Source organism: Schistocerca gregaria, chromosome 7 (genome assembly GCF_023897955.1).
Source record: "Schistocerca gregaria isolate iqSchGreg1 chromosome 7, iqSchGreg1.2, whole genome shotgun sequence".
Lineage (NCBI taxonomy): Eukaryota > Metazoa > Arthropoda > Insecta > Orthoptera > Acrididae > Schistocerca > Schistocerca gregaria.
The window spans coordinates 506,854,646-506,882,589 of NC_064926.1; the positions used below are offsets into that span (position 1 = coordinate 506,854,646).

General features: G+C 47.0%; 1 protein-coding gene across 2 annotated transcripts in view; it reads right to left on the reverse strand.

Moving 5' to 3' along the window:
- LOC126281987 (zinc finger protein basonuclin-1-like) overlaps nt 1-27,944 on the reverse strand; it is a 175,011-nt gene that overhangs the window by 43,684 nt on the left and 103,383 nt on the right. For both annotated transcript variants that reach the window (XM_049981370.1, XM_049981371.1), the window contains exon 4: nt 13,158-13,354. In XM_049981370.1, coding sequence (XP_049837327.1) covers nt 13,158-13,354 — 197 coding nt within the window. The remainder of the gene's footprint in view (nt 1-13,157; nt 13,355-27,944) is intronic.

Sequence of the window (27,944 nt, forward strand, 5' to 3'; positions counted from 1 at the left end):
CGGGCCCTAACGCGGGATACTGGACGTATACAGAGAAGAGCAGCGCCGAAAATCACAGGTCACAGAGATGCTGAAAAACGTGATCTGGTGTGCATTTTAAGAGAAGCGCCAAATATCCCGCGAAAGACACACAATTTTGAGAATCTGCTTCAAATGAATGGTCTAGAAATATACTACAACCGTCTATGTACAGATTTCGTAGCGGTCACGAAGACAGGATTAGATTAATTACAACGCGCTCCGAAGTCCCTACGCATTATTCTTCCCGCGCGACATGCATGTAACTGGAAGAGCGCTGGTGTTACATGCGAAGTGCCCCCTGCCATGCACATATAACATAGTGGTTTGCATTGCGTAGATTTAGATATTTCTGGTGAATGTCAAGTCAAAGACAAACTGCTGTTTGGTTCGACGATGTTACCAGTTTTGCAGTATCTCTTACTGATGAGAAATAGAGAGAGCTCAAAGCGTAATTTATGTTGCACCAGAAACTATGCCTCTAAGACCTTTTGTTTCGGCTCATTTCGTATGTTATCACTTTCGGGTCAGCTGTCATTCACATTATAAAGACAGAAAAAGAATGAGAGCAACAGCCGGCAAGAGTGGCCGAGCGGTTCTAGGCGGTACGGTCGCAGGTTCGAATCCTGCCTCGGGCATGGATGTGTGTGATGTCCTTGGGTTAGTTAGGTTTAAGTAGTTCTAAGTTCTAGGGGACTGATGACCTCAGATGTTAAGTCCCATAGTGCTCAGAGCCATTTGAACCATTTTGAGAGCAACACGCAGCTCAAGCGTGTACCTGATGAATGTTTGTGTTTTACCCGTGCATCAAAGTCACCATCAGTTAATAATTCATACCAGCACACACATACGCCTGCAACAAGAATAACGTTGTACTATTCCTCCTGGATCAATGCTACGGACCTGCATTGACCACATTCAGATGTTTACCTTCTTTAGCCGCTGTCACGGTGACACGTCGTATCAGAGATACCTTGTTACCTGCATGACTTCGTAATGAAGTTGATTGCTGGCCATAATAGACTGGGAATTACCGTTTGAAGGCTGTGGATTTGAGTGAAGCAGTAAATCGATAAAATTTTGTCCCTGCGTAGATAATTGCTTGGAACAAACCATGTCGTGCTAAGTACACTACGGGAGTAACTATAATGACAAAGACAATGACAGCGCTGTCTGTGAAATATAGATGAGCAGCGTATGTGGCGACAACAGTGTTGTGAAATTATTTCAGTAATCTTCCTCTCTTTATGAAAGTGGCGAATGCTCACGGAGGAAGTGCGGATGCAGGGGGATGCTCGGCGGTTTTAATTATTTTACAGTGTCTGATGATACGGACAAGACTTTATCATTCTAGAGGCGGTTATTAATTAATGCTGGGAAGGAGCGCCGCGGTGTGGGAGTTTAGCGGTGAGTTAAAAGGCAGCGAGCGCCCGCTCTTGGCTGCACTTCTCCTGCCGGCATCCACGCTGCTTCATTATTCATCGGCGGCAGCGGGTCGCTCGCTAACGAGAGGGAAATCCTTTCCTTCTTATCCCGGCAGCGCTGCGGCCTGATCCCGGAAAGAACTGCGGGAGGATGCTGCGGTTTTCGGCGCGGGGAAGGCGCGGGGAGGAAGGGCGCGCGGCTACGGTAGCTGGCTGCAGCGACATTAAGGCCTGGGGTTTTAAATATGAACGCGAGCAGCGCACAGGAAGAGATTAGCTAAAGACAAGGCGAGCGGCGAACGGCGGATCCCGGCCGCCGGGGGGGGGGGGGGGGGGGGGGGGAGTAGCCAGCGTGAGAGGGGCACGGAGAGCCCGAGGCAGCCAACATGGCCAGCGCGCCGTGCGAGGCACCTCTTGACAACACCGACTCCAAAGGAAGGCTCGGCGCTTGTTGGATCCGTCACGTCAGCTAGGCACGGCGAACGCCAGGTCTGTTGGAGGCAGAAACGCTTGGGCGTGCTTATCACTATAAATCTCTTATTTTTGGACGAAATGTTGGGTTTTGGAATCTGCAGTTTTATTTAGATGAAAGATTTTCTTCCAGTCGTAAAGCTACAAATGAAGATCATAGTTCTGTATTACTGAACCGTGTCGAAACATGCTTTGCCCCATTGCAAGCTTCGTAAATTTTACATTCAAGTAACTACACTCCTGGAAATGGAAAAAAGAATACATTGACGCCGGTGTGTCAGACCCACCATACTTGCTCCGGACACTGCGAGACGGCTGTACAAGCAATGATCACACGCACGGCACAGCGGACACACCAGGAACCGCGGTGTTGGCCGTCGAATGGCGCTAGCTGCGCAGCATTTGTGCACCGCCGCCGTCAGTGTCAGCCAGTTTGCCGTGGCATACGGAGCTCCATCGCAGTCTTTAACACTGGTAGCATACCGCGACAGCGTGGACGTGAACCGTACGTGCAGTTGACGGACTTTGAGAGAGGGCGTATAGTGGGCATGCGGGAGGCCGGGTGGACGTACCGCCGAATTGCTCAACACGTGGGGCGTGAGGTCTCCACAGTACATCGATGTTGTCGCCAGTGGTCGGCGGAAGGTGCACCTGCCCGTCGAACTGGGACCGGACCGCAGCGACGCACGGATGCACGCCAAGACCGTAGGATCCTACGCAGTGCCGTAGGGGACCGCACCGCCACTTCCCAGCAAATTAGGGACACTGTTGCTCCTGGGGTATCGGCGAGGACCATTCGCAACCGTCTCCATGAAGCTGGGCTACGGTCCCGCACACCGTTAGGCCGTCTTCCGCTCACGCCCCAACATCGTGCAGCCCGCATCCAGTGGTGTCGCGACAGGCGTGAATGGAGGGACGAATGGAGACGTGTCGTCTTTAGCGATGAGAGTCGCTTCTGCCTTGGTGCCAATGATGGTCGTATGCGTGTTTGGCGCCGTGCAGGTGAGCGCCACAATCAGGACTGCATACGACCGAGGCACACAGGGCCAACACCCGGCATCATGGTGTGGGCAGCGATCTCCTACACTGGCCGTACACCTCTGGTGATCGTCGAGGGGACACTGAATAGTGCAATAGTGCTCGGTACATCCAAACCGTCATCGAACCCATCGTTCTACCATTCCTAGACCGGCAAGGGAACTTGCTGTTCCAACAGGACAATGCACGTCCGCATGTATCCCGTGCCACCCAACGTGCTTTAGAAGGTGTAAGTCAAGTACCCTTGCCAGCAAGATCTCCGGATCTGTCCCCCATTGAGCATGTTTGGGACTGGATGAAGCGTCGTCTCACGCTGTCTGCACGTCCAGCACGAACGCTGATCCAACTGAGGCGCCAGGTGGAAATGGCATGGCAAGCCGTTCCACAGGACTACATCCAGCATCTGTACGATCGTCTTCATGGGAGAATAGCAGCCTGCATTGCTGCGAAAGGTGGATATACACTGTACTAGTGCCGACATTGTGCATGCTCTGTTGCCTGTGTCTATGTGCCTGTGGTTCTGTCAGTGTGATCATGTGATGTATCTGACCCCAGGAATGTGTCAATAAAGTTTCCCCTTCCTGGGACAATGAATTCACGGTGTTCTTATTTCAATTTCCAGGAGTGTATATTTACTTGATCCATTTTGCTATCGAAAATTTCCCCAACCCCCTTATAATGAACTAATTCTTTTATTTATTTATTTATTTATTTTCGATTGACAGCGTCACTGGAAATGTGAACTAATTCACATGTGTAAATGTCCAATTGTTACCAGTCATAAGGTTACAGTCGTTTCAACGAAAGGAATTCTAAACAGGAAACAAAATAGCTCCATACATTGAAAATAATGCTGATGGTTCAAATGGCTCTGAGCACTATGGGACTCAACTGCTGTGGTCATTAGTCCCCTAGAACTTAGAACTACTTAAACCTAACTAACCTAAGGACATCACACACATCCATGCCCGAGGCAGGATTCGAACCTGCGACCGTAGCAGTCGCACGGTTCCGGACTGGGCGCCTAGAACCGCGAGACCACCGCGGCCGGCAAATAATGCTGAGCTTAAACTTTTTTAAACATGTACATTAGAAAACATAAATATTCCCCTATTGCTACTGAAAGGAGAAACTATATAAGATAAAAAATTTTATTTGATAAAACAAGTATCTCTCTTCTGGGTCTTCTTTTGGCCCCCATCCCGTCCCCCAACGTGTACAATCGCAAGATATTTCATTAACATTCAGTGCTCACCCCTTAGTCAACCAAGATACCTAAAGAGGAGCACCAATATGTTCACAGTTTCTTGTAAAAGCAACTCAGTACAAACGTAACTTCCTCAGATTTACACATAAGGTAAAGAAGCACGAATTCTGTTGCTGCTGGACCATGAAGTTGTTTTTGTGTGTCAATCCTTAAAACATGTGGAAATTTAAGTTGAGGAATACACTATTTGTTAAGAATTGTAATGAATTGCACAATTAATTGATTGTAGAAACCTCTCAGAACAATGTGTGTTGGTCAACTAGCGCCAATAGTTTCACATTTTCCTGTGTCAGAGAGGGAGACACCACCATTATGAGTATGCCTGCAACAGACCTGGCGTTCGCCGTGCCTAGTTGACGTGACGTCACCAACAAGCGCCGAGGCCTTCCTTTGAGTCGGTGTTGGCGAGGCGCCTCTTGAAAGGAGGCGTCACACCAGTTACTCGCAGCCAGCATCCTTGTTCCAGGACTAAAGTGGCCTACAACTAACGTGCTATACGTCATTTGGGATTACCGGTCCTGTTTAATTGCCGATCATATTTAACGTCCCTTAAAATTTCTGACTGATGAGACCTACTTTTATGTAGGGATAGGAAAATTTCACGAAAACGAAACCAAGAATGATAACGCGAATTTCAAGGTGTTTAGCGAAATACAGGGATTCAAGGACTTTTACGAAACATCTCGAAATCGGCGATTTTTCCGAAATATCGCGAAATATGTCCTTTCCCCGAAAATCTAAGGGACAGCAGCATACCAATATTCGTAACTCATAGTTATTGGATATTGAAATTGAATTTTGAGTTCGTACTGCCTAAAATCTGATGTTCGTGTCCCATGTTTGTACCACCTAAATTTGAAACTCCGAAACTGGAAAGAAAATAACATCGGAATTGAACACAACTACAACAAGAAACTGGAAATAATTACACCGAAATTAAAAGAAATAACACCGAAATTAGAAAAAAGCACCGAATTTGCCAAAAAAAGAGACCGAATTTGGCAAAAAATTAGACTACATTTAGTAAAAAATAAGAATGAATTTAGCAAAAAATTAGCACCGAATATGCCAAAAAATAACGAATCTGTCAAGAACAGCGAGCCTGGGAAAAACAGTGCCACCGAATCTAGCAGAGACAACATCGAAGCTGGCCAAAAAAGTCACCTGATTTGGCCAAAAATAACACCGGATTGTTCCAAAAATAACATCTTTACTGCCAAAAAATATCAACGATATTACCAAAAAACAACACTGACATTGGCAAAAATTAATACCAATTTGGCCCTAAAAAAATGATTTTTTTCTGTGCCTACTTATATGTTACATTTATTGTCTTTAATTCGAGGGCTCACTAATGATAGATTCCCACGTTAACAACTCCCCTAGATACCCTTATCTTGTAGTCATTTGTTGTTCAAGCTTGCACGCCCACAACTTCAGTTCTTGATCTCGAAAATATAAGCACGTCTGTAGCTGCAGCAGCGTCTGCTTTATAACCCGCCGATATGGTTTCAAGACTGTCACCACACCCTTTCGGAGATGAAGCTACTGCTTTCATTCTAATGGCTATTGACGTCATTCCCACGGCGTCCAACAACTCGTACGTCAGAATTTCGACGTGTCTTATGAATCAAAGTAATTATCAAGTAATTTTTTTATATGTAAGACTCTGGATTTGTATGTAATCCATCTTTGAGAGTTATCGAATCTGAACACTACAGAGAAACGTATCTCATTGAAGAAACAATACCGACTAACTGACGGACAGCACGAGCAGATTCATAAAACTCATAAATGCAGTCTTGACAAAAAACGAAACATTTGAAACTTCCTGGCAGATTAAAGCTGTGTGTCGGACCGAGACTCGAACTCGGCTAAGCTATGTCTCCGCAACATCCTTTCTTCCAGGAATGCTATTTCTGCAAGGTTCGCAGATGAGCTTCTGTGGAGTTTGGAAGGTAGGATGCGAGGTACTGGCGGATTTAAAGCTGCGAGGGCAGGTTACGAGTCATGTTTGGGTAGCTGAGCTGGTAGAACACTTGCCCGTCAAAGGCAAAAGTCCCGAGCTCGCGTCTCGGTCCGGCACACAGTTTCAATCTGCCAGGATATTTCTTATCAGCGCACACTCCACTGCAGAGTGAAATCTCATTCAGCAACCAAACATTTGCTTGAAAAAATATTTTTGTAATACGGTAACAAAATTAACAGTGATTATACTATACACGCCGCCCCTAGTGGCCGAGCGGTTCTAGGCGCTACAGTCTGGAACCGCGTGACCGCTACGGTCGCAGGTTCGAATCCTGCATCGGGAATGGATGTGTGTGATGTCCTTAGGCTAGTTAGGTTTAAGTAGTCCTAAGTTCTAGGGGACTTATGACCTCAGATGTTAAGTCCCATAGTGCTCAGAGCCATTTGAACCATTTCGAACCATACTATACACATTAATGGTGTATTTCAGTTTTCGCACAATATTTCGACGACCGACCAAGTCATGTAAAGGCGTTCCTGGTTATTCCACACTGCCGGGAAAAACTGAGGTTTCCATTTCACTCTGTTCACATGCAACAGTGCAACAGAGTACATGAAATGATTGCATTTACAGATCTGTAGCACAGGCGGGTCAGACGTACGAGGTGTCGACGCATGCCGAAACACCCACATTAGTACGTGGTATAGCCTGCGCGTGCGGTAATGCGCAGGCTGACTAGTCGATCGTATAAATGGTGATTACTATCCTGCGATACAGTCCTTCTCGCCGTGTTCAAGTAATTCTGTAAAAGTTTTTGGCTGGCGTGCCGCACGAGTCCCTTCTCGTCCCGTCATATTCCGTACGTGCTCAAATACAGTCATTTTGGTGTCCAGGGAAATTGCTACACGTCTTTCAGAGCATGTTGAGTTGCACGGGCAGTGTGTGGGTAATGGAGCATCACATGACCTTCCTATTGCAAGAACGAGTCTAACAACATTATTGACGTACCGAGCGCTGGTTAGCTGGTTACCGTGTCCCCAAGGGGAACGAGATGCGTAGCTTATCGCACCCCGTAACATAAGCCCTGAGGCTGGCCTAGTGTGTCTTGGACGAATGCACTCAAAGAGACCGCGTTCACGGGTTCTACGTCGTACGAGTAAACGACCATCCCTTGCGTGCAGGCAGGATGTGCTTTCAGCGCTGAAGACCGCGGCGATCGATTCCACCCCCAAAGCGAAAGAACCAGGCGAGCCGTGCACGTCCATGATGGGGCGTGAGTGGAATACTTGGTAAATCTACATCTACATGATTACTCTGCAATTCACATTTAAGTGCTTGGCAGAGGGTTCATCGATCCACAATCATACTATCTCCCTACCATTCCATTCCCGAACAGCGCGCGGGAAAAACGAACACCTAAACCTTTCTGTTCGAGCTCAGATTTCTCTTATTTTATTTTAACATTTTAACCTATGTAGATTGGGCTCAACAAAATATTTTCGCATTCGGAAGAGAAAGTTGGTGACTAAAATTTCGTAAATAGATCTCGCCGCGACGAAAAACGTCTTTGCTTTAATGACTTCCATCCAAACTCGCGTATCATATCTGCCACACTCTCTCCCCTATTACGTGATAATACGAAACGAGCTGCCCTTTTTTGCACCCTTTCGATGTCCTCCCGTCAATCCCACCTGGTAAGGATCCCACACCGCGCAGCAATATTCTACCAGAGGAGGAACGAGTGTAGTGTAAGCTGTCTATTTAGTGGACTTCTTGCAACTTATAAGTGTCCTGCCACTGAAACGCAACCTTTGGCTCGCCTTCGCCACAATATTATCTATGTGGTCTTTCCAGCTGAACTTCTTCGTAATTTTAACACCCAGGTACATAGTTGAATTGACAGCCTTGAGAATTATACTATTTATCTAGTAATCGAATTCCAACGGATTTCTTTTGGGACTCATGTGGATCACGTCACACTTTTCTTTATTTAGCGTCAACTGCCACCTGCCACACCATACAGCAATCTTTTCTAAATCGCTTTGCAACTGATACTGGTCTTCGGATGATCTTACTAGACGGTAAATTACAGAATCATCTGGAAACAACCTAAGAGAACTGCTCAGATTATCACCCAGGTCATTTATTTAGATCAGGAACAGCAGAGGTCCCAGGGCGCTTCCCTGGGGAACATCTGTTATCACTTCAATTTTACTCGATGATTTGCCGTCTATTACTACGAACTGCGACCTTCCTGACAGGAAATCACGAATCCAGTCCCACAACTGAGACGATACCCCATAGCTCCGCAGCTTGATTAGAAGTCGCTTGTGAGGAACGGTGTGAAAAGCTTTCCGGAAATCTAGAAATACGGAATCAACTTGAGATCCCCTGTCGATAACGGCCATTACTTCGTGCGAATAAAGAGCTAGCTGCGTTGCACAAGAACGATGTTTTCTGAAACCATGCTGATTACGTATCAACAGATCGTTCCCTTCGATGTGATTCATAATGTTTGAATACAGTATATGCTCCAAAGCTCTACCGCAAACCGACATAAATAATATAATTCTGTAATTCGATGGATTACTCCTACTACCCTTCTTAAACACTGTTGCAACCTGATCAATTTTCCAATCTGCATGTACAGATCTATCGGTGAGCGAGCTGTTGTATTTGATTGCTAAGTAGGGAGCTATTGTATAAGCATAATCTGACCCCTTTCAAACGTAGAGGAGTACGTGCCCGTAGTCGTACTGCTAATAACCGGTTCGCAATAGGAGGTGTTCATATGTCTGGGCTCACAAGCCCTCTTATCTGTTCTGTATGATCTGCCACCGCTGCCCTTACAATAGGACTATTCTCGCGGACGTCTGTGCTGCGTTGGCTTAAAGAACCTCGTCTACAGGCGTGAGAATGTTCACATGATGACTGATACCTGCGTTGTTGCACAGCTGACGCATCACGTCAGTTCTCTGAAAGGCCCACTAGGAAGGTCAAAATCTGACCCCTTTCAGACTCGCTCAGTTGGCTGTAGGAAGCACGAGTGACTTTCCGTCGCATGGCTGCCTGCTCGCTTTACACTGAGCCTTCTGCGTGTGGGCAGTCCCTATCAAAGGGAAGACACAGAGGCTGCTCTGATGGACTACACTATCTATTGGCAAACGATGGGAAAACCATTATCAGTACATCTGCTATGCCCCAGGTGGCATATGCCGTCATCGGATCAAAATCGATGTCTTTTTTACATGTTAACATTTTTTTTTTTTTTCCTGCACTGTATTGTATGTCCTCTCTACCTGGACTCCAGCCTAACAAAATGGTTCAAATGGCTCTGAGCACTATGGGACAACTGCTGTGGTCATCAGTCCCCTAGAACTTAGAACTGCTTAAACCTAACTAACCTAAGGACATCACACACATCCATGCCTGAGGCAGGATTCGAACCTGCGACCGTAGCAGTCGCACGGTTCCGGACTGCGCGCCTAGAACCGCGACACCATCCAGCCTAACAGTGAACTATAGTTTCTCTTGCGCCGCTATACCTCTCTAGCTGTGCCCGGCACGAGTTGGAGTGTCTCTCTTTCTTTCGAAGTAGGTGCACGTATACAAAGTACACACTTTGAGCCGGCCGGGGTGGCCGAGCGGTTCTAGGCGTTACAGTCTGGAACCGCTCGACTGCTACGGTCGCAGGTTCGAATTCTGCACCGGGCAAGGGTGTGTGTGTGATGTCCTTAGGTAAGTTAGGTTTAAGTAGTTCTAAGTTCTAGGGGACTGATGACCTCAGAAGATAAGTCCCATAGTGCTCAGAGCCATTTGAACACACTTTGATACGTACAAGTTAAATTAAAGGCAGCGATTCCATTTGCGTCACATGCATTGGTGGCACTCTCCTCTGACATCTGCGCACTGTCGATGGGTTGGGCATACAAAAAAGCCTTTAAATGTCGCCTTAACGAGAAATCTAACGGGTTCACGTCTGGTGAAAGGGAGGGCATGATTTTGACCAATCGATCGCTCACGAATCGTTGTGGTGAGATACTGTCTCTTACTCCATAGGAAATGGCGTGGAGCACGGTTGAATATAAATCAAAGTCCTTTTTCTTTGCCACTTGCGCTGGTAATTCCACTCACAGAAATCGGCGATAAGCAACACCAGTTAGGAATCTTTCAGCGAAAATACATTTAGGGAAGTGATTATGTCGTCTCACGTTCACGACTGTTGGAGGATTCGCATCTACAGACACGCATGTAATGTGGTAATTTACCATGCCATCTCTTATGAATCCTGACTTACCTGTAAATACTACACGTTACCTGTCACAATCAAATGGCCTTTACCTCAACAGGTATTAGTTCCCCGACATACAATTACAGGAACGTATCTTCCAGTTTTGACCAATACCACCTCCTGAAGAATAACGCGACACTTTCTTTTAACCTTACTGTATGAAAATACGACGCTGCAGTGCATGTGTTGTTTAGAAGACGGACACTGTGGCGACTGCAGCCATTTTGAAACACACGAATTGTATTCGCAACTGCGAAAACGAACAGCCATCAGCAGTGTACGGCAGTGTGCAAATGTGTGCCGGACTGGAGCTCGAACATGGGTATCTCACTTTGCACGAGCGTCGCCTTGACCGCTTTGGCTACTCGTACACGACTCACGGTCTGAGTTAAACTTACATATGTTGTCGTTCCAGCGTTACAAACTGTACTCGCACACACGCAATATAATTCCCGTGCACGGGAGGACATTTTAACTGAAAGTCGCTGCTTGGTATTGACTAACAAATCCAATATTGCAGTGCCTGTTTTGTTTAGACGAACGATGCTGTCCGTCAACAGTTTGTGTCGCAGGAACGAAGACTTACCGGACGTTTGGGTCTGGTCGTGAGTCATGCACAGACAGCCATAGCGAAGTGGTAAATCCAGCTTCGAGTCCCCGGCCGGCACAAATTTTCATTGTCGTCATTCCCTTATAAGAAAGAAGGTTGTTCGTATTCGCAACTGCGACCACATTTCATCTACAGAAAATGTCTTTTGATGATAAGAATATGCCGCCCGGGATTAGCCGAGCGGTCTCAGTCACTATAGTCATGGACTGTGCGGCTCCTCCCGGCGGAGGTTCGAGTCCTCCCTCGGGCATGGGTGTGTGAGTGTTTGTCCTTAGGATAATTTAGGTTAAGTAGTGTGTAAGCTTAGGGACTCATGACCTTAGCAGTTAAGTCCCATAAGATTTCACACACATGTGAACATTTTTTTTGATGATAACAATACAGGGACTAAAGTTGGTAACTCATGTACTAGAGGGCTTGTGTTATTGACATCCGTCCGATATTTGCAGCCAAAGGAAATGTGATTTAGGTCGTCCACTTTAGCACAGTCGAAGAGAGAGATGGTATATTGTTGATGTGACTGCATTTTGTTTCAGTGGCCCACGATTAAACGCCATGCGGATTTAATGACTAGGAGTGCCCTTGCGCTGCTGGAACGAAGAAGTAAATGGTGAGAAGCGTGCCGCGGTGGCTTTGAGTGGTGTCCGCAGAGTTACACATGTCGGGGGCTGAGGACAAGTGGGGGCGGACCGAGCGCCGACTGCGGCGGCGGCGGTAATGGGCCGAAAGGCGACCCCAGCCATTAGCGGGCTACTTTGTTCTCCGGCGCTAATGGGGGCGGCAGGTAGGTGCGGGGGCGGCGCTGCCTGCGTGCCGGGGGCGGCTTCCGCCACAGGGCGAGGGCGCGGGCTCCGAGTCAGCGCTGGCGACCAGGCTACACACAGTTCCGAACGGCGGCTGCGGTTTCCTCCAGAAGCTGCAGGTAATCAGACGGTCGAGCACTGACGTCACTACACGCACTGGGGCCTTGGGGACCTTACACCCGCTCCTTCGTGGCAGTCAGTTCCCTATTTCTCAATTCACCAAAATGTCACCCAGACTTCACATCTCATAACCAGCCCCACCGCCCACACCTTTCCCTCTTTTAAAGTTTTTATTGATTTTTTGGGGGCCGGCCGGGGTGGCCGAGAGGTTCTAGGCGTTACAGTCTTGAACCCCGCGACCGCTACGGTCGCAGGTTCGAATCCTGCCTCGGGATGTGTTTGATGTCGTTAGGTTTAAGTAGTTCTAAGATCTAGCGGACTGATGATCTCAGAAGTTAAGTCCCATAGAGCTCACAGCCATTGAACCATTTTTAAGTGAGCAGAAAACATGTACCCTAATTCTACATTTTGACGTCAACGATATAGGCCCATAATTATGTGCATCTGTCCCACGACCCTTCTTGAAAATCGGAATGTCTTTCGCTTTTTTCCAGTTGCTAGGTACCCTTCACTGCTTCAGTGGTCTACGAAAAACTGCTGCTTGAAGGTGAGCAAGTTCCTTCGGATATTTTTGTGTGGAATCTTACATTTATCTGACGTGGTCCTGATGCCTTTCCACTACTAAGACGAAATTCAGTCCGCCGTCGAACCAATAATGCCTGGGTGGGACAGCCTGCCTCTGTGGCCGAACGGTTCTAGGTGCTTCAGTCCCGAACCGCGCTGCTGCTACGGTCGCAGGTTTGAATCCTGCCCCGGGCATGGATGTGCGTGATGTCCTTAGGTTAGTTAGGTTTAAGTAGTTCTAGGTCTAGGGGACTGATGACCTCAGATGTTAAGTCCCATAGTGCTCAGAGCCATTTGAACCATTTTGAACCTGGGTGGGACAGCAACTACTCCATCCTGACAACCATAGGAACGCCAGCCAAGCCCTCCATGTACAGTCTGGCCACGAGGACCTCTGCAGTAAATATCCTGTGCAGAATTCCGATATTCCTGTTTAGTTTCCAGATGTTCTTATGAAATTACTGTATCTGAGGTACCCAGATGCTCGGACTGAGACAGGGTGAGTGCTTTCCAAAATGGAAGAAACTGAGAGGACCTTAATGGTGGAGAGGGACTGGCTGAGAGCCGGGTCGCTGTACGTACCCGGACGATGTAGCCGCGAGCGTAGTCGTCTAGAGTCCAGCCGAACTGGAGCAGCAGCTGGGCCAGCTGGCGACGGCCGACGCTGGAGAAGAGCCTGTCCAGCAGGATCTTGAGCCGAATGGGCAGAGCCTGGCAGCCGTACAGCACCAGGGAGGCCGCGTGTTCCACGTCGCTCTGGTGCGGCAGCTGAGGCAGCGCTGTGGGCACACAAGGTGGCGCTGTGCTTAGCGGCTACTGTACTGGCGTACAAGTAATGGAGATGATCTACCACGAGGATTAACCATAGCTTCTACATTATTTACAATATAGTTGAATTCTGCCCTAGGGTCCTTGCGTAGTATTGGTGTCTTCAATGATGGCAAGGTGTTCCCTTAGCATTTTGCTGATGACCAAATCCTTTTTCCAGAGGATGAGAATGACGTAATCTACGTGGCTAGAAGGTGCACAACGAATACCATAAATGGAGTTTAAGCATTTATAGAGAAAGAAGTACTTGTTTACCGGAGGACTGAGTCAAGAACAGAAACACTGGGCTAGTAAAGTCTGTGGACTCTTAAAAATTATTGTCAATACTGACAAAGATGGTCCAGTAAAAGTGAAATTAAGAACTGAATTGGCCAAGGTAGACGAGAAAACAGACAACTAAATCGCAGTTTTACATGAAAAAGGAAGATACGTATATTTACAATCGTTGTAGCAAATATTGGAATGTATGGCTTAGAAACATCGGAAATAACTCACAGGTCTAAGTGAGACTTCTTGGTAAAGGAGATACAAAAAGTGGGATGGTGCTGTAGGTTGACACTAGGTGACAAAATTAAAAATGAATGTGCACTGGGCACAGCTGTAATGAATACAGTCGGAAGAAAATTAATGAGGTGCCATGGACATGTGTCCTGTATGAGTGACGAGAGGTGACATAGCAAGATATTCAACTTGAAGAAGAAGAGGATGATCGAAACCATTGCGCGCAGAGGGAGAGCTACACTATGTGATCAGAAGTATCCGAACACCTGGCTTGGCGCCCTCCGTCGGTAATGCTCGAATTCAATATGGTGTTGGCCCACCCTTAGCCTTGATGACAGCTTCCACTCTCGCAGGCACACGTTCAATCAGATGCTGGATGGTTTCTTGGGGAATGGCAGCCCATTCTTCACAGAGTGTTCCACTGAGGAGAGGTATCGACGTCGGTCCGTGAGGCCTGGCATGAAGTCCGCGTTTCACAACATCCCAAAGGCGTTCTATAACATTCAAGTCACTACTCTGTGCGGGTGAGTCCATTACAGGAATGTTATTGTCGTGTAACCATTCCGCCACAGGCTGTGCATTATGAGCAGGTGTTCGGTCGTGTTGAAAGGAGCAGTCGCCATACCCTAACTGCTCTTCAACAACGGGAAGCAAGAAGGTGCTTAAAACATCAACGTAGGCCTGTGCTGTGATAGTGCCACGCAAAACAAGGGGTTCAAGCCCACACCGTAACACCACAGCCTCCGAATTTTACTGTTGGCACTACACACGCTAGCAGATGACATTCGCCATACCCGCACCCTGCCTTCGGATCGCCACATTGTGTACCGTGATTCGTCACTTCACAAAACGTTTTTCCACTGTTCAATCGTCCAATGTTTTGGCTCCTTACACCAAGTGAGGCGTCGTTTGGAATTTGCCGGCGTGATGTGTCGCTTATGAGCAGCCACTCGACCATGAAATCAAAATTTTCTCACCTCCCGCCTAACTGTCATAGTACTTGCAGTGGATCCTGATGCAGTTTGGAATTCCTGTGTGATGGTCTGGATATATGTTTGCCTAGTACACATTACGACCCTCTTCAGGTTTCGGCGGTATCTGTCAGTCAACAGACGAGATCGGCCTGTACATTTTTGTGCTGTACATGTCCCTTCACGTTTGCACTTCACTATCACACCGGAAACTGTGGAACTAGGGATGTTTAGGAGTGTTGAAATCTCGCGTACAGACGTATGACACAAGCGGCACCCTATAACCTGACCACGTTCGAAGTCCGTGAGTTCCGCGGAACGTCCCATTCTGCTCTCTCACGATGTCTAATGACTACTGAGGTCGCTGACATGGAGTACCTGGCAGTAGGTGGCAGCACACTGCACCTAATATGTTTTTGGCGGTGTCCGGATACTTTTCATCACATAGTGTATATGAGAATGGAATCTGCAGGGGGAACATTGGAAATATGCAACACTTTGTAAGGTAGGATTTGAAAAGCAAATATATTGTTTTATGAAATCGCAGTTAAAAAAAAATATAATAAAACAGTGAATAGTTCGCCTCCATTATGTATCGTCAAGTGTCTCTTATGATTTACTGTATGTTGATCAGTTTTCATAGTCATTACTGTTTAAAGTAACACCACGGACTGTTTTCATGTTATTTTATTTGTTGCATGAACGTCGCAGATACCTAACGAGCGCTGACAGCTATTCTTTACGCGAGAAGGAAAAATCTTACACGAGGTCGAGGATCGTCCATCGCAAGAAAGAGCCTGAAAATGCACAAAACCTCCTGCGGTGATTATTTATACAATACGAAAAATGAAAAGTGTAAAAGTAATAGTTAAATCCCGACGCTGTGATCAGTTCTTGTTCTGGTCACCATCAAGTCAGCTACTACGTCGCTACACCACCAGCAATTTTCTAGTGCGTGACATCGTATTGTGTTCTTTGGCGGTGAGTAAACCAACTTAAAAGTTGTTATGAAGATAAAAAATAATCAATGAGTTATCAATATTTCCTATATTGAAACTTCTGTCACCATTTTTCTGTAAACATATGTCGTAACATTCTGCCGATCGTTAAGTTCCTCGACGATAGAAACCCACTCCTTTGATCTCGGAGCCATGCGAGACCCGCTAAGCGAACGTCCTCGTCGTTGGAAAATGTCCCTCCCCCCCCCCCCCCCATACCGTCATTATGTTCTTTCAGTCCGCCGAAAAGAAGCAAATGTAATGGGGAAGGATCTGGATTTTCCTGTCATTACCACTCACATCTGTGTGGCTTTAGTCCATATTGCGCCAGAAAATTGCTTTGGGCCTGTATTAAATCACAAAATCTTATACATGGCTGCTATTCGGCAACTCCATAAATCTGAAGGGGCTGAAATAATCAGTCAGCCAGTTGCAAACCGGAGATTTATTGAGCCCCTGACCTAGGTTTCGAAATTTATACAAATATCTTCTTCGCAAGGAGCGGGCCCTAAAAACGTACATAAAGGATTACAAACCACGAGGTTCATTCAAATGAAACCTGGTCAGTGCGTCTACCTTTGCCTTACACGTAAGGTGTCACCAAGTAATTGCGGGTATGGTGGCGCCATCTATTGTCAGAGAGACTGACGCGTGCTCAACGTTTGATGTTACATAGCGCCAGTGTGGTTTCACGGCGAGGAGGTGGTCGCAAAAGTTAGCGTCCACTACCGAATATGCAGGCGAGTAACTTGAAACAACGAGGAGTGAGTCGATTTTTGGCGGCGGAGGGAGTTGGAGGCCGTAAAATGTATCGACGGATGGACGCTGCGCACGGTCGGTACAGTTTGAGTCGTTAAAGTGTTGTGGAATGGCGCGAGTCACTGGAAGACGGTGCTCGTCCTGGACAGGCCCATCGTGTCGTCACACCGGAAACAGTTGCGAAAGTGAATGTTTTAGTCTTGGGCAACCACAGAATCACCGTGGACGAGAACCATCTGTTACTAGCTGTTAGCAGCGAACGACAAAGTGTGTGACTGGGTCCAGGCCTGGATGCGACAGCAGACTACTAGCTTCTTCAAGGATGGAATCGACCGGCTAATGTCGTAATGGGGTCGGCCGCTGTGGCCGAGTGGCTCTAGGCGCTTCAGTCTGGAACCGCGCTGCTGTTACGGTCGCAAGTACGAATCTTGCCCCGGGCATAGATGTGTGTGACGTCCTTACGTTAGTTAGGTTTAAATAGTTCTGAGTCTTGGGGACTGATGACCTCAAATGTTACGTCCCATAGCGCTTCGAGGTATTTGAACCATTTGTCAAAAATGGCTCTGAGCACTATGGGACTTAATTTATAAGGTCATAAGTCCCCTAGAACCTAGAACTATTTAAACCTAACTAACCTACGGACATCACACACATCATGCAGGATTCGAACCTGCGACCGTAGCGGTCGCGCGGTTACAGACTGCAGCGCCTAGAACCGCTTTGCCATTCCGGCCGGCTTAACCATTTGTCGTAATGGGACAAATATGCCAACAGTTTTGTCCATTATTTTTGAGTGAGTGTTCTGTATATAACAACATTTTTTATTTAATAGAATCGTTACTGTTACTTTACACTAGTGACCGGGTTTCATTTGAATGCCCCTTTTATTTTTACATACATAACAATATATTAAAAAAGACAAATATTTGTTATGTAACTGTATTGACCTGCTATACCATAGGGGGGTAAATTACATTACTTGTAGCCGAGCGGCTCTTAATATGAAAACCACTAATATCACATATCATGGCTTGAGACAGCACCCAGATTACACTCAGCGCACGTCATAATAAATGCTCACTTGTATACGCTGTGGGCTTTCAAAATAGCTACTACGTACCCTCCGACTCGACGTTGGACAATTAAAAGTTTTGGCTGGTTTCGTTGTCGCATTACAAGTCAAATACTGCTGAGTCTACAGTGCACAATATGAATACACACATGAATCGAATGGTCGAAGGTTTCCATCACTCGGAAATTGCGAATTATGAATGCAACATATAAATTTATAAATGAAAGTTTGCAATTAAATAAAATCTGCAGGTACTATCTTAACGACTTCAAATGATGAGTACGACAGTAGAAGTACTTTTGAGAATGCGGTATACTTCTGCAAAACACTTATTGGTGTCGATGGTCCAGCAGTTAAATAAAATATAAGTTGAATTACAGGGAAACAATAGATTCCTACAGCACGTAATTAGTTACGAACAACAACACAGCTCGCGAGATATTCACTTCTGAACGCATACAACGACTTCAGTACAGAAGCCACGGAAACCACACAAGAGCACAGGTTGGCACTCCTAAATATTTGTATCTCTCGTGACCGCGCGCAAACTGCTCCACTGTCCACGTCTTTCCGCCGACTCTGCGTCCGCCGCTCCGTGTCCTGTGCCGTACTCTCCGGCACTCCCGCACAGCCAGAACTACCCCTGTGTCCTCCCCGGACACGACGCTCCCATTCAGTCCCCCCAACCACGAGCGCTGTGACTGGCTAGAGCGCTCGCGCCAACGCCCACACACATATTTAAGCACATCCGAAGTTACATTCGAATAACTGAAATTAAATAAATATTCCTACGGCTGGACCATAAACACGCTTATTAAATACATAAACAATTAAATAAACATATACAAAAAAAAGAAGGAAAAGGTAGGCCAGGAGCCTAATGTCACTGTGCTTCCTAAAACACAGTAAATAATTGACCAGCTTCTTCGTGAATAGCATATATCGGATATTAACAAAGCCATAGATGAATCAATATATTTATAAGCATGCTGCTACCGTTTTTTCATGTACACTCCTGGAAATTGAAATAAGAACACCGTGAATTCATTGTCCCAGGAAGGGGAAACTTTATTGACACATTCCTGGGCTCAGATACATCACATGATCACACTGACAGAACCACAGGCACATAGACACAGGCAACAGAGCATGCACAATGTCGGCACTAGTACAGTGTATATCCACCTTTCGCAGCAATGCAGGCTGCTATTCTCCCATGAAGACGATCGTAGAGATGCTGGATGTAGTCCTGTGGAACGGCTTGCCATGCCATTTCCACCTGGCGCCTCAGTTGGACCAGCGTTCGTGCTGGACGTGCAGACCGCGTGAGACGACGCTTCATCCAGTCCCAAACATGCTCAATGGGGGACAGATCCGGAGATCTTGCTGGCTAGGGTAGTTGACTTACACCTTCTAGAGCACGTTGGGTGGCACGGGATACATGCGGACGTGCATTGTCCTGTTGGAACAGCAAGTTCCCTTGCCGGTCTAGGAATGGTAGAACGATGGGTTCGATGACGGTTTGGATGTACCGTGCACTATTCAGTGTCCCCTCGACGATCACCAGAGGTGTACGGCCAGTGTAGGAAATCGCTCCCCATACCATGATGCCGGGTGTTGGCCCTGTGTGCCTCGGTCGTATGCAGTCCTGATTGTGGCGCTCACCTGCACGGCGCCAAACACGCATACGACCATCATTGGCACCAAGGCAGAAGCGACTCTCATTGCTGAAGACGACACGTCTCCATTCGTCCCTCCATTCACGCCTGTCGCGACACCACTGGAGGCGGGCTGCACGATGTTGGGGCGTGAGCGGAAGACGGCCTAACGGTGTGCGGGACCGTAGCCCATCTTCATAGAGACGATTGCGAATGGTCCTCGCCGATACCCGAGGAGCAACAGTGTCCCTAATTTGCTGGGAAGTGGCGGTGCGGTCCCCTACGGCACTGCGTAGGATCCTACGGTCTTGGCGTGCATCCGTGCGTCGCTGCGGTCCGGTCCCAGGTCGACGGGCACGTGCACCTTCCGCCGACCACTGGCGACAACATCGATGTACTGTGGAGACCTCACGCCCCACGTGTTGAGCAATTCGGCGTTACGTCCACCCTGCCTCCCGCGTGCCCACTATACGCCCTCGCTCAAAGTCCGTCAACTGCACATACGGTTCACGTCCACGCTGTCGCGGCATGTTACCAGTGTTAAAGACTGCGATGGAGCTCCGTATGCCACGGCAAACTGGCTGACACTGACGGCGGCGGTGCACAAATGCTGCGCAGCTAGCGCCATTCGACGGCCAACACCGCGGTTCCTGGTGCGTCCGCTGTGCCGTGCGTGTGATCATTGCTTGTACAGCCCTCTCGCAGTGTCCGGAGCAAGTATGGTGGGTCTGACACACCGGTGTCAATGTGTTCTTTTTTCCATTTCCAGGAGTGTTACTGTGGAGTACTTATGGCCTGACGCGATCGATAGTAATCGGCCACTTTGACCTCCAGTAGCTCATGTACTATTTAAGTTACATGTCTGTAATTCATACCAATTTTGGCTTACACTAATAGCTTTCTAAATACACGGCGATCGGCAAAATCGGATTAAGAGGTTACATTTTGGAAATTCGTCGTTGGGTGTTACTTGTATAATTTACCGTCAGATACCTAAACTCTAAACTACTAAAGTAATTGAAAATCTGATTACACCATCAGATCGTCGTGCAAATAATAGTAATGTTGAAACTTCCTGGCAGATTAAAACTGTGTTCCGGACCGAGACTCGAACTCGGGACCTTTGTCTTTCGCGGGCAAGTGCTCTACCAGGAGAGCTTCTGTAGAGTTTGGAAGGTAGGAGGCGAGGTACTAGCCGAAGTACATCTGTGAGGACGGGGCGTAAGTCGTGCTTGGGTAGCTCAGTTGGTAGAGCACTTGCCCGCGAAAGGCAAAGGTCCGGCACACAGTTTTAATCTGCCAGGAACTTTCATATCAGCGCACACTCGGGTGCAGAGTGAAAATCTCATTCTGGAAATAGTAATGTTCATGGATTGGCGACTCCATGGAGTGTTCTGTGCACCACGACCAGATAATGGATATAATTGGAAGGAGACACAGCATTGGTCGTAATTGTTTGCTTTATTATCCGCGAAATCGATTTTCGGTCACTTAGTGACTATCCTCGGTGCTGTACTACACAATTAAAATTGGTAGGCTCTGGTAGGCTCTAAGCTTGTTGATACCAGGGCCTACCAATTTTAATTGTGTAGTACAGCACTGAGGATGGTCACTAAGTGACCGAAAGTCGATTTTTCGGATAATAAAACAAACAATTACGATCAATGCTGTTTCTCAATTATAGTAATGTTCAAGTTTCTTTTTGAGGTATCATGATTCATCTGGCTACTATTAATTTCTATACGAAGTGTGAAATGTCCGCTATTATGGTTCGCAAAGCCCGCCACCTTTGGCGCTCCCGGCACAGACGTCTCCTTCGACACAAAGCGCCGTCCTCGTCTCGGTGTCAACACGGAATTCCCAGCCAGGCGGCCGATGGACCACCTGCTCCGACCACCCATCTCGCCCGGCTAACGCTTTAGCACCACGTGGCAGCCCAGCCGAGCGGCCCGCGCGTCCACTCCTTCCTCAGAACTCTGAATATTTTCAGGGCCCGACGACGCGCGTGTTACCTCACTACGCCCACTGGTACAGGCTCTTGACTGCATAAGACTATAACAGCTGTCCAAAGGTCAAAATATTTGCATAACGTAAGTATTCACCATGCCAGAGACAAAGGCCAACTGTTCGAAGGAACAGGCTCAAGCAATAAGCAAAAATTGGGATGCAGAGGCCGCTAAATACACTCCTGGAAATGGAAAAACGAACACATTGACACCGGTGTGTCAGACCCACCATACTTGCTCCGGACACTGCGAGAGGGCTGAACAAGCAATGATCACACGCACGGCACAGCGGACACACCAGGAACCGCGGTGTTGGCCGTCGAATGGCGCTAGCTGCGCAGCATTTGTGCACCGTCGCCGTCAGTGTCAGCCAGTTTGCCGTGGCATACGGAGCTCCATCGCAGTCTTTAACACTGGTAGCATGCCGCGACAGCGTGGACGTGAACCGTATGTGCAGTTGACGGACTTTGAGCGAGGGCGTATAGTGGGCATGCGGGAGGCCGGGTGGACGTACCACCGAATTGCTCAACACGTGGGGCGTGAGGTCTCCACAGTAAATCGATATTGTCGCCAGTGGTCGGCGGAAGGTGCACGTGCCCGTCGACCTAGGAACGGACCGCAGCGACGCACGGATGCACGCCAAGACCGTAGGATCCTACGCAGTGCCGTAGGGGACCGCACCGCCACTTCCCAGCAAATTAGGGACACTGTTGCTCCTGGGGTATCGGCGAGGACCATTCGCAACCGTCTCCATGAAGCTGGGCTACGGTCCCGCACACCGTTAGGCCGTCTTCCGCTCACGCCCCAACATCGTGCAGCCCGCCTCCAGTGGTGTCGCGACAGGCGTGAATGGAGGGACGAATGGAGACGTGTCGTCTTCAGCGATGAGAGTCGCTTCTGCCTTGGTGCCAATGATGGTCGTATGCGTGTTTGGCGCCGTGCAGGTGAGCGCCACAATCAGGACTGCATACGACCGAGGCACACAGGGCCAGCACCCTGCATCATGGTGTGGGGAGCGGTCTCCTACACTGGCCGTACACCTCTGGTGATCGTCGAGGGGACACTGAATAGTGCACGGTACATCCAAACCGTCATCGAACCCATCGTTCTACCATTCCTAGACCGGCAAGGGAACTTGCTGTTCCAACAGGACAATGCACGTCCGCATGTATACCGTGCTACCCAACGTGCTCTAGAAGGTGTAAGTCAAGTACCCTGGCCAGCAAGATCTCCGGATCTGTCCCCCATTGAGCATGTTTGGGACTGGATGAAGCGTCGTCTCACGCGGTCTGCACGTCCAGCACGAACGCTGGTCAAACTGAGGCGCCAGGTGGAAATGGCATGGCAAGCCGTTCCACAGGACTACATCCAGCATCTCTACGATCGTCTCCATGGGAGAACAGCAGCCTGCATTGCTGCGAAAGGTGGATATACACTGTACTAGTGCCGACATTGTGCATGCTCTGTTGCCTGTGTCTATGTGCCTATGTGCCTGTGGTTCTGTCAGTGTGATCATGTGATGTATCTGACCCCAGGAATGTGTCAATAAAGTTTCCCCTTCCTGGGACAAAGAATTCACGGTGTTCTTATTTCAAGTTCCAGGAGTGTACATGCGCGCCTCGCTTGTGTTAAGTAACAGCATTTTAAATTGAAGTAACAATGAAAAGTTCTTCTACATGGCCACTAATAATGCAATAAACTTTCAGGTACTCATTATGTATAAAATCTCTAATATATTTGCTCACAGGGTAATACTGTACGTAAATTCAACGTGCAGAATCTACAGTTCTACTTACAAAGTACCACTGTTACAAATACATGGAAAAAGAAGAGCAAATTAAGGCGTTTTGCCCAGGATAATCGTACTGATCGTCGTGTTTCCTTTCGAGTACGTTTCCAGTTGCCACGCTATTTCACTCCCGCGCCGTAATATCCACCTGTTATCCATACCACAGCAGAGCTGCGTCTCCAGCACACGCGGAACGTGTACTCTTTTACATCTGCATCTACATTTATACTCCTCAAGCCACCCAACGGTGTGTGGCGGAGGGCACTTTACGTGCCACTGTCATTGCCTCCGTTTCCAGTTCCAGTCGCGTATGGTTCGCGGGAAGAACGACTGCTGTAAAGCCTCCGTGCGCGCTCGAATCTCTCTAATTTTATATTCGTGATCTCCTCGGGAGGTATAAGTAGGGGGAAGCACTATATTCGATACCTCATCGAGAAACGCACCCTTTCGAAACCTGGCGAGCAAGCTACACCGCGATGCAGTGCGCCTCTCATGCAGAGTCTGCCACTTGAGTTTGCTAAACTTCTCCGTAACGCTATCACGCTTACCAAATAACCCTGTGACGAAACACGCCGCTCTTCTTTGGACCTTCTCTATCTCCTCTGTCAACCCGACCTGGTACGGATCACACACTGATGAGCAATACTCAAGTATAGGTCGAACGAGTGTTTTGTAAGTCACCTGCTTTGTTGATGGACTAGAGTTTTTAAGGATTCTGCCAATGAATCTCAACCTGGCACCCGCCTTACCAACAATTAATTTTATATGATCATTCCACTTCAAATCGTTCCGCACGCACACTCCCAGATATTTTACAGAAGTAACTGCTACTAGTGTTTGTTCCGCTATCATATAATTGTACAATAAAGTATCCTTCTTTCTATGTATTCGCAATACATTAGATTTGTCTATGTTTAGGGCCAGTTGCCACTCCCTGCACCAAGTGCCTATCCGCTGCAGATCTTCCTGCATTTCGCTCCAATTTTCTAATGCTGCAACTTCTCTGTATACTACAGCAACATCCGCGAAAAAACGCATGTAACTTCCGACACTATTTACTATCTACTTTTCTGACAATGTGCCATTCTTTTCCCCTACTTATTAACTGAGGAAGTTACGATCAACAGTTGAGCTATTAAATGAACGTGAATGGAAGCTGTTTAACTCCAGTTGACTGAGAATAATCGCGAAGTATGTTACTGTAGAAAATGTTTGATTTTGTATTTGAGTGCTATCGCACGAACCAGAGATTCAGTGAATCCAGTGGAGACAGTGGTATGTTAGAGTCGAAGGTAAGGAGCCACGAAACTCCCACAGCATTCTGCAACTTGCTACTGAAGTGCCGCCAAGCGTATGCCACGTACAGACACACTGCCATACGTTTGTATATTAATGGAGGGAAGGTTCAAATGGCTCTGAGCACTATGGAACTTAACATCTATGGTCATCAGTCCCCTAGAGCTTAGAACTACTTAAACCTAACTAGCCTAAGGACATCACACAACACCCAGTCATCACGAGGTAGAGGAAATCCCTGACCCCGCCGGGAATCGAACCCGGGAACCCGGGCGTGGGAAGCGAGAACGCTACCGCACGACCGCGAGCTGCGGACAGTGGAGTGGAGGAGCAAATTCAAGATGCAAATGAGGTCGTACTTCTGAATTTATTGAGATTCTCATACCGCTCAGTCGTATCACCTGGCGCAACATTGAGTGATTGGTACTTCACGCAGCTGTATCACACGATACGGAGGAGCGTAATTTCAAGTCATCTGCTGAGCCATTTTGTGTGTGTGTGTGTGTGTGTGTGTGTGTGTGTGTGTGAGAGAGAGAGAGAGAGAGAGAGAGAGAGAGAGAGAGAGAGAGAGAGAGAGCATCCTTTGAAGTCTACAGGTTCGGCCTGTGAATTTCACTTTGTCAAATATGCAGTATAGTGCCTCGGTTCGCAAACGTTATGATAATTCTTACTTTTAACGTTATATAAACACTGCTCGTCCCTCATTGACTTCTATTAACACACAAATGTGTTCCAGTGGCGAAATACTAGCTATAGCGTTATGTAATAATAATATTTTTTGCAAGTGAAGTGAGACATACAAAAACTATAAAAAGAGTCGTGCGACTATCAAATGCGTAAAGACAGTGTTTTATGTAAACCACTATGAAAATTAGTAGTTTTACAACAAAGAAAATAATGATTTATTTGAAAAATAAACGATGTCATTGTACTGATAAGTATTCATTTGTGTTCTTCAACCGATTTATACATTTAAAGCTTCGTTCTCGTTCTCTCTCTCTCTCTCTCTCTCTCTCTCTCTCTCTCTCTCTCTCTCTCTGTCTGTCTCTCTCTCTCTCTCTCACTCTGTGTGTGTGTGTGTGTGTGTGTGTGTGTCCGTTTGTGGTGTTTGTATGGTTGACTTCCGTTGCGTTATTAAGTAAACTGCTTATCCAAGCGCACAAAGTAAGGTTCTGTAATTTACAGGGCTGATGTCAGACAGGTACTGAGTCAAAAGTGTGTTGAATTTTATTTACGGAACTGTTAAACCTATGTAAAAGAATCCCAGCTTTCAGAATTACAGCATTGTCTGCATCGGGGTGTAAAAAAAAAAAAAAAAAAAAAAAAAAAAAAAAAAAAAAACCTGGAGTGCTGCAATCAACCGTCATTATGCGGCAAATTTAAAATTTACATTATTGTTTCACAGTCGAGTTTCTGTCAGGCGCAGACTATTCAATAATTGAATGAGATTTTCACACTGTAGCGGAATGTGCGCTGATATGAACTTCCTGACATTAAAACTGTGTGCCGGACGGAAAGTAGGATTCGAGGTACTGGCAGAAGTAAAGCTGTGAGGAAGGGGCATGAGTCGTGCTTGGGTAGCTCAGTTTGTAGAGCATTTGCCAGTGAAAGGCAAAGGTCCCGAGTTAGAGTCTCGGTCCGGCACACAGTTTTAATCTGCCAGGAAGTTTTATTTAATAATTTTTCCTCTGTCAAAGCTGAGGACCCATAACAGGCAGTTTGATGACGAAGTTGGCAATCATTTTAAGGTATTATATGTAATCAGGACCTGGCCTGTACTACTTCTAAAGGATGACGACTTCCATCACAATGAGTGAACATTATATTTTCACGTTGAAAAGCAAAATGGCAGCTAAAAACGTACTTTATTTTCAGGAATAATTATCACGGTGCATTTCGTTGTGTTTTAATGTGTTCGTAAGATATCGATCGTGTTTATAATTTGCACAGCGTTGTGCATTGTTTCTTCTACTGTTTTTTATCAATTGCAGCAATATTACGCCAATTATAAACAATTTCACTGAAATAATGACAGCAATATTTTATTAACATAACGATATTTTCAAAGAAATTATAAAACACGTTACAGTCACAATACGGGCACATTAAGTAGCCGTTTTGCTGTCTCTGCAGCATGAAACGTATTCATCTGCATGGGAATGAGCCAGTGACGTAGACTGCAGCCTTGCAGTTCACGGTCCACATTCCCTCGAACGTTTACAAAATGGAAAAACCCTCTCCTGAACGGACAGCGCTCTTCTTTATAATAAATAACATCGGCTATTGCAGAACGAAGTCCCAGAATATTCAGAAAACGTTAGGTAAACAAATATGATCATGTTAGCCACGTGCGAACCTACTTTCCCATCCACTACAGCTCATGACTATCGATTACACTACGGTTTCGAGACAACAGTAGATTCTAGTTTATATGTTACACAATTTATACAAATATTTAAAGATTGTAGCCACATATCTCATTAAAATACAGAATGCGTTAAACTAACGATTTGTGATTTCCGGGCCTTTTATTATAACAATTCGTATCAAATACGACGCCTTTCGAGAGATCTTCAGCGTGTCAACAGCATATATTCATAGTACGTACGTTCATCAACAAAAATGGTGCATCACCTTGATATGTTATGCAGATGTGTTGCTATTGTGACTGTTCCTATGTCTGCAGTAACGTCCTTACTGACGTTGTTTTTAAAGATACCCACAGTTACCTGAGCGCTACCTACGTGTGAGATTCCGCACTCGAATGAACTGCAGTTGCAGGTAAAACATCAGTAGGGACGGATTAGAGGCGTCTGTGGAACACTAGAGTGCACATTCATCATGGCGCAAAGGTCAGTCGCGACCAATGATCGGGTTCGCATTAGAACTTTACACGCAGAAGACTTCTCAACCAGGGAAGTTGCGAACATGTCCATCGGAGTTAAAGTAAGGTGGTGCGGTCATGGACTGACAGGTAGTGTTCAGGACATAGCGCTCCAAAAGCCGTTCACGTTCGACAGGTGTCCAGGATTACACATATCTATGAGTTTTCGGCTGACTGCTCCAGGACTGAATGCGCCTTTCGAAGAGGCTACAAGATGTCATGTATGGCACCTAACAGATAAGAGACTATTGCATGATGCGATCCCCATTTCCGACCGTCATGGAGAGCACCAAGTCGTACTCCACAACACCGGGGACTCCGTTACATATGGGTACGAAATCAAGGCAATGGACACCCCAGGGTTGGTGTCCAATGTTGTTTACGTTTGAAACTCGGACTCGTTTGTACCCTGATAATCGAACAGAACATGGTTGGAGACAATCCGGTGATATCGAAAGACTCTGACATTGTGTCCCACTTGTGCAACAAGCTGGTGGTGGGGCGGTGTTCTACGGTGGAATCACATGGGGCTACCGTACGCCTCTCTTCGTTGTTGGCGCTGTCTTACTGCTCTAAGGTATACGGACGAGATTCATCAACCAATAGT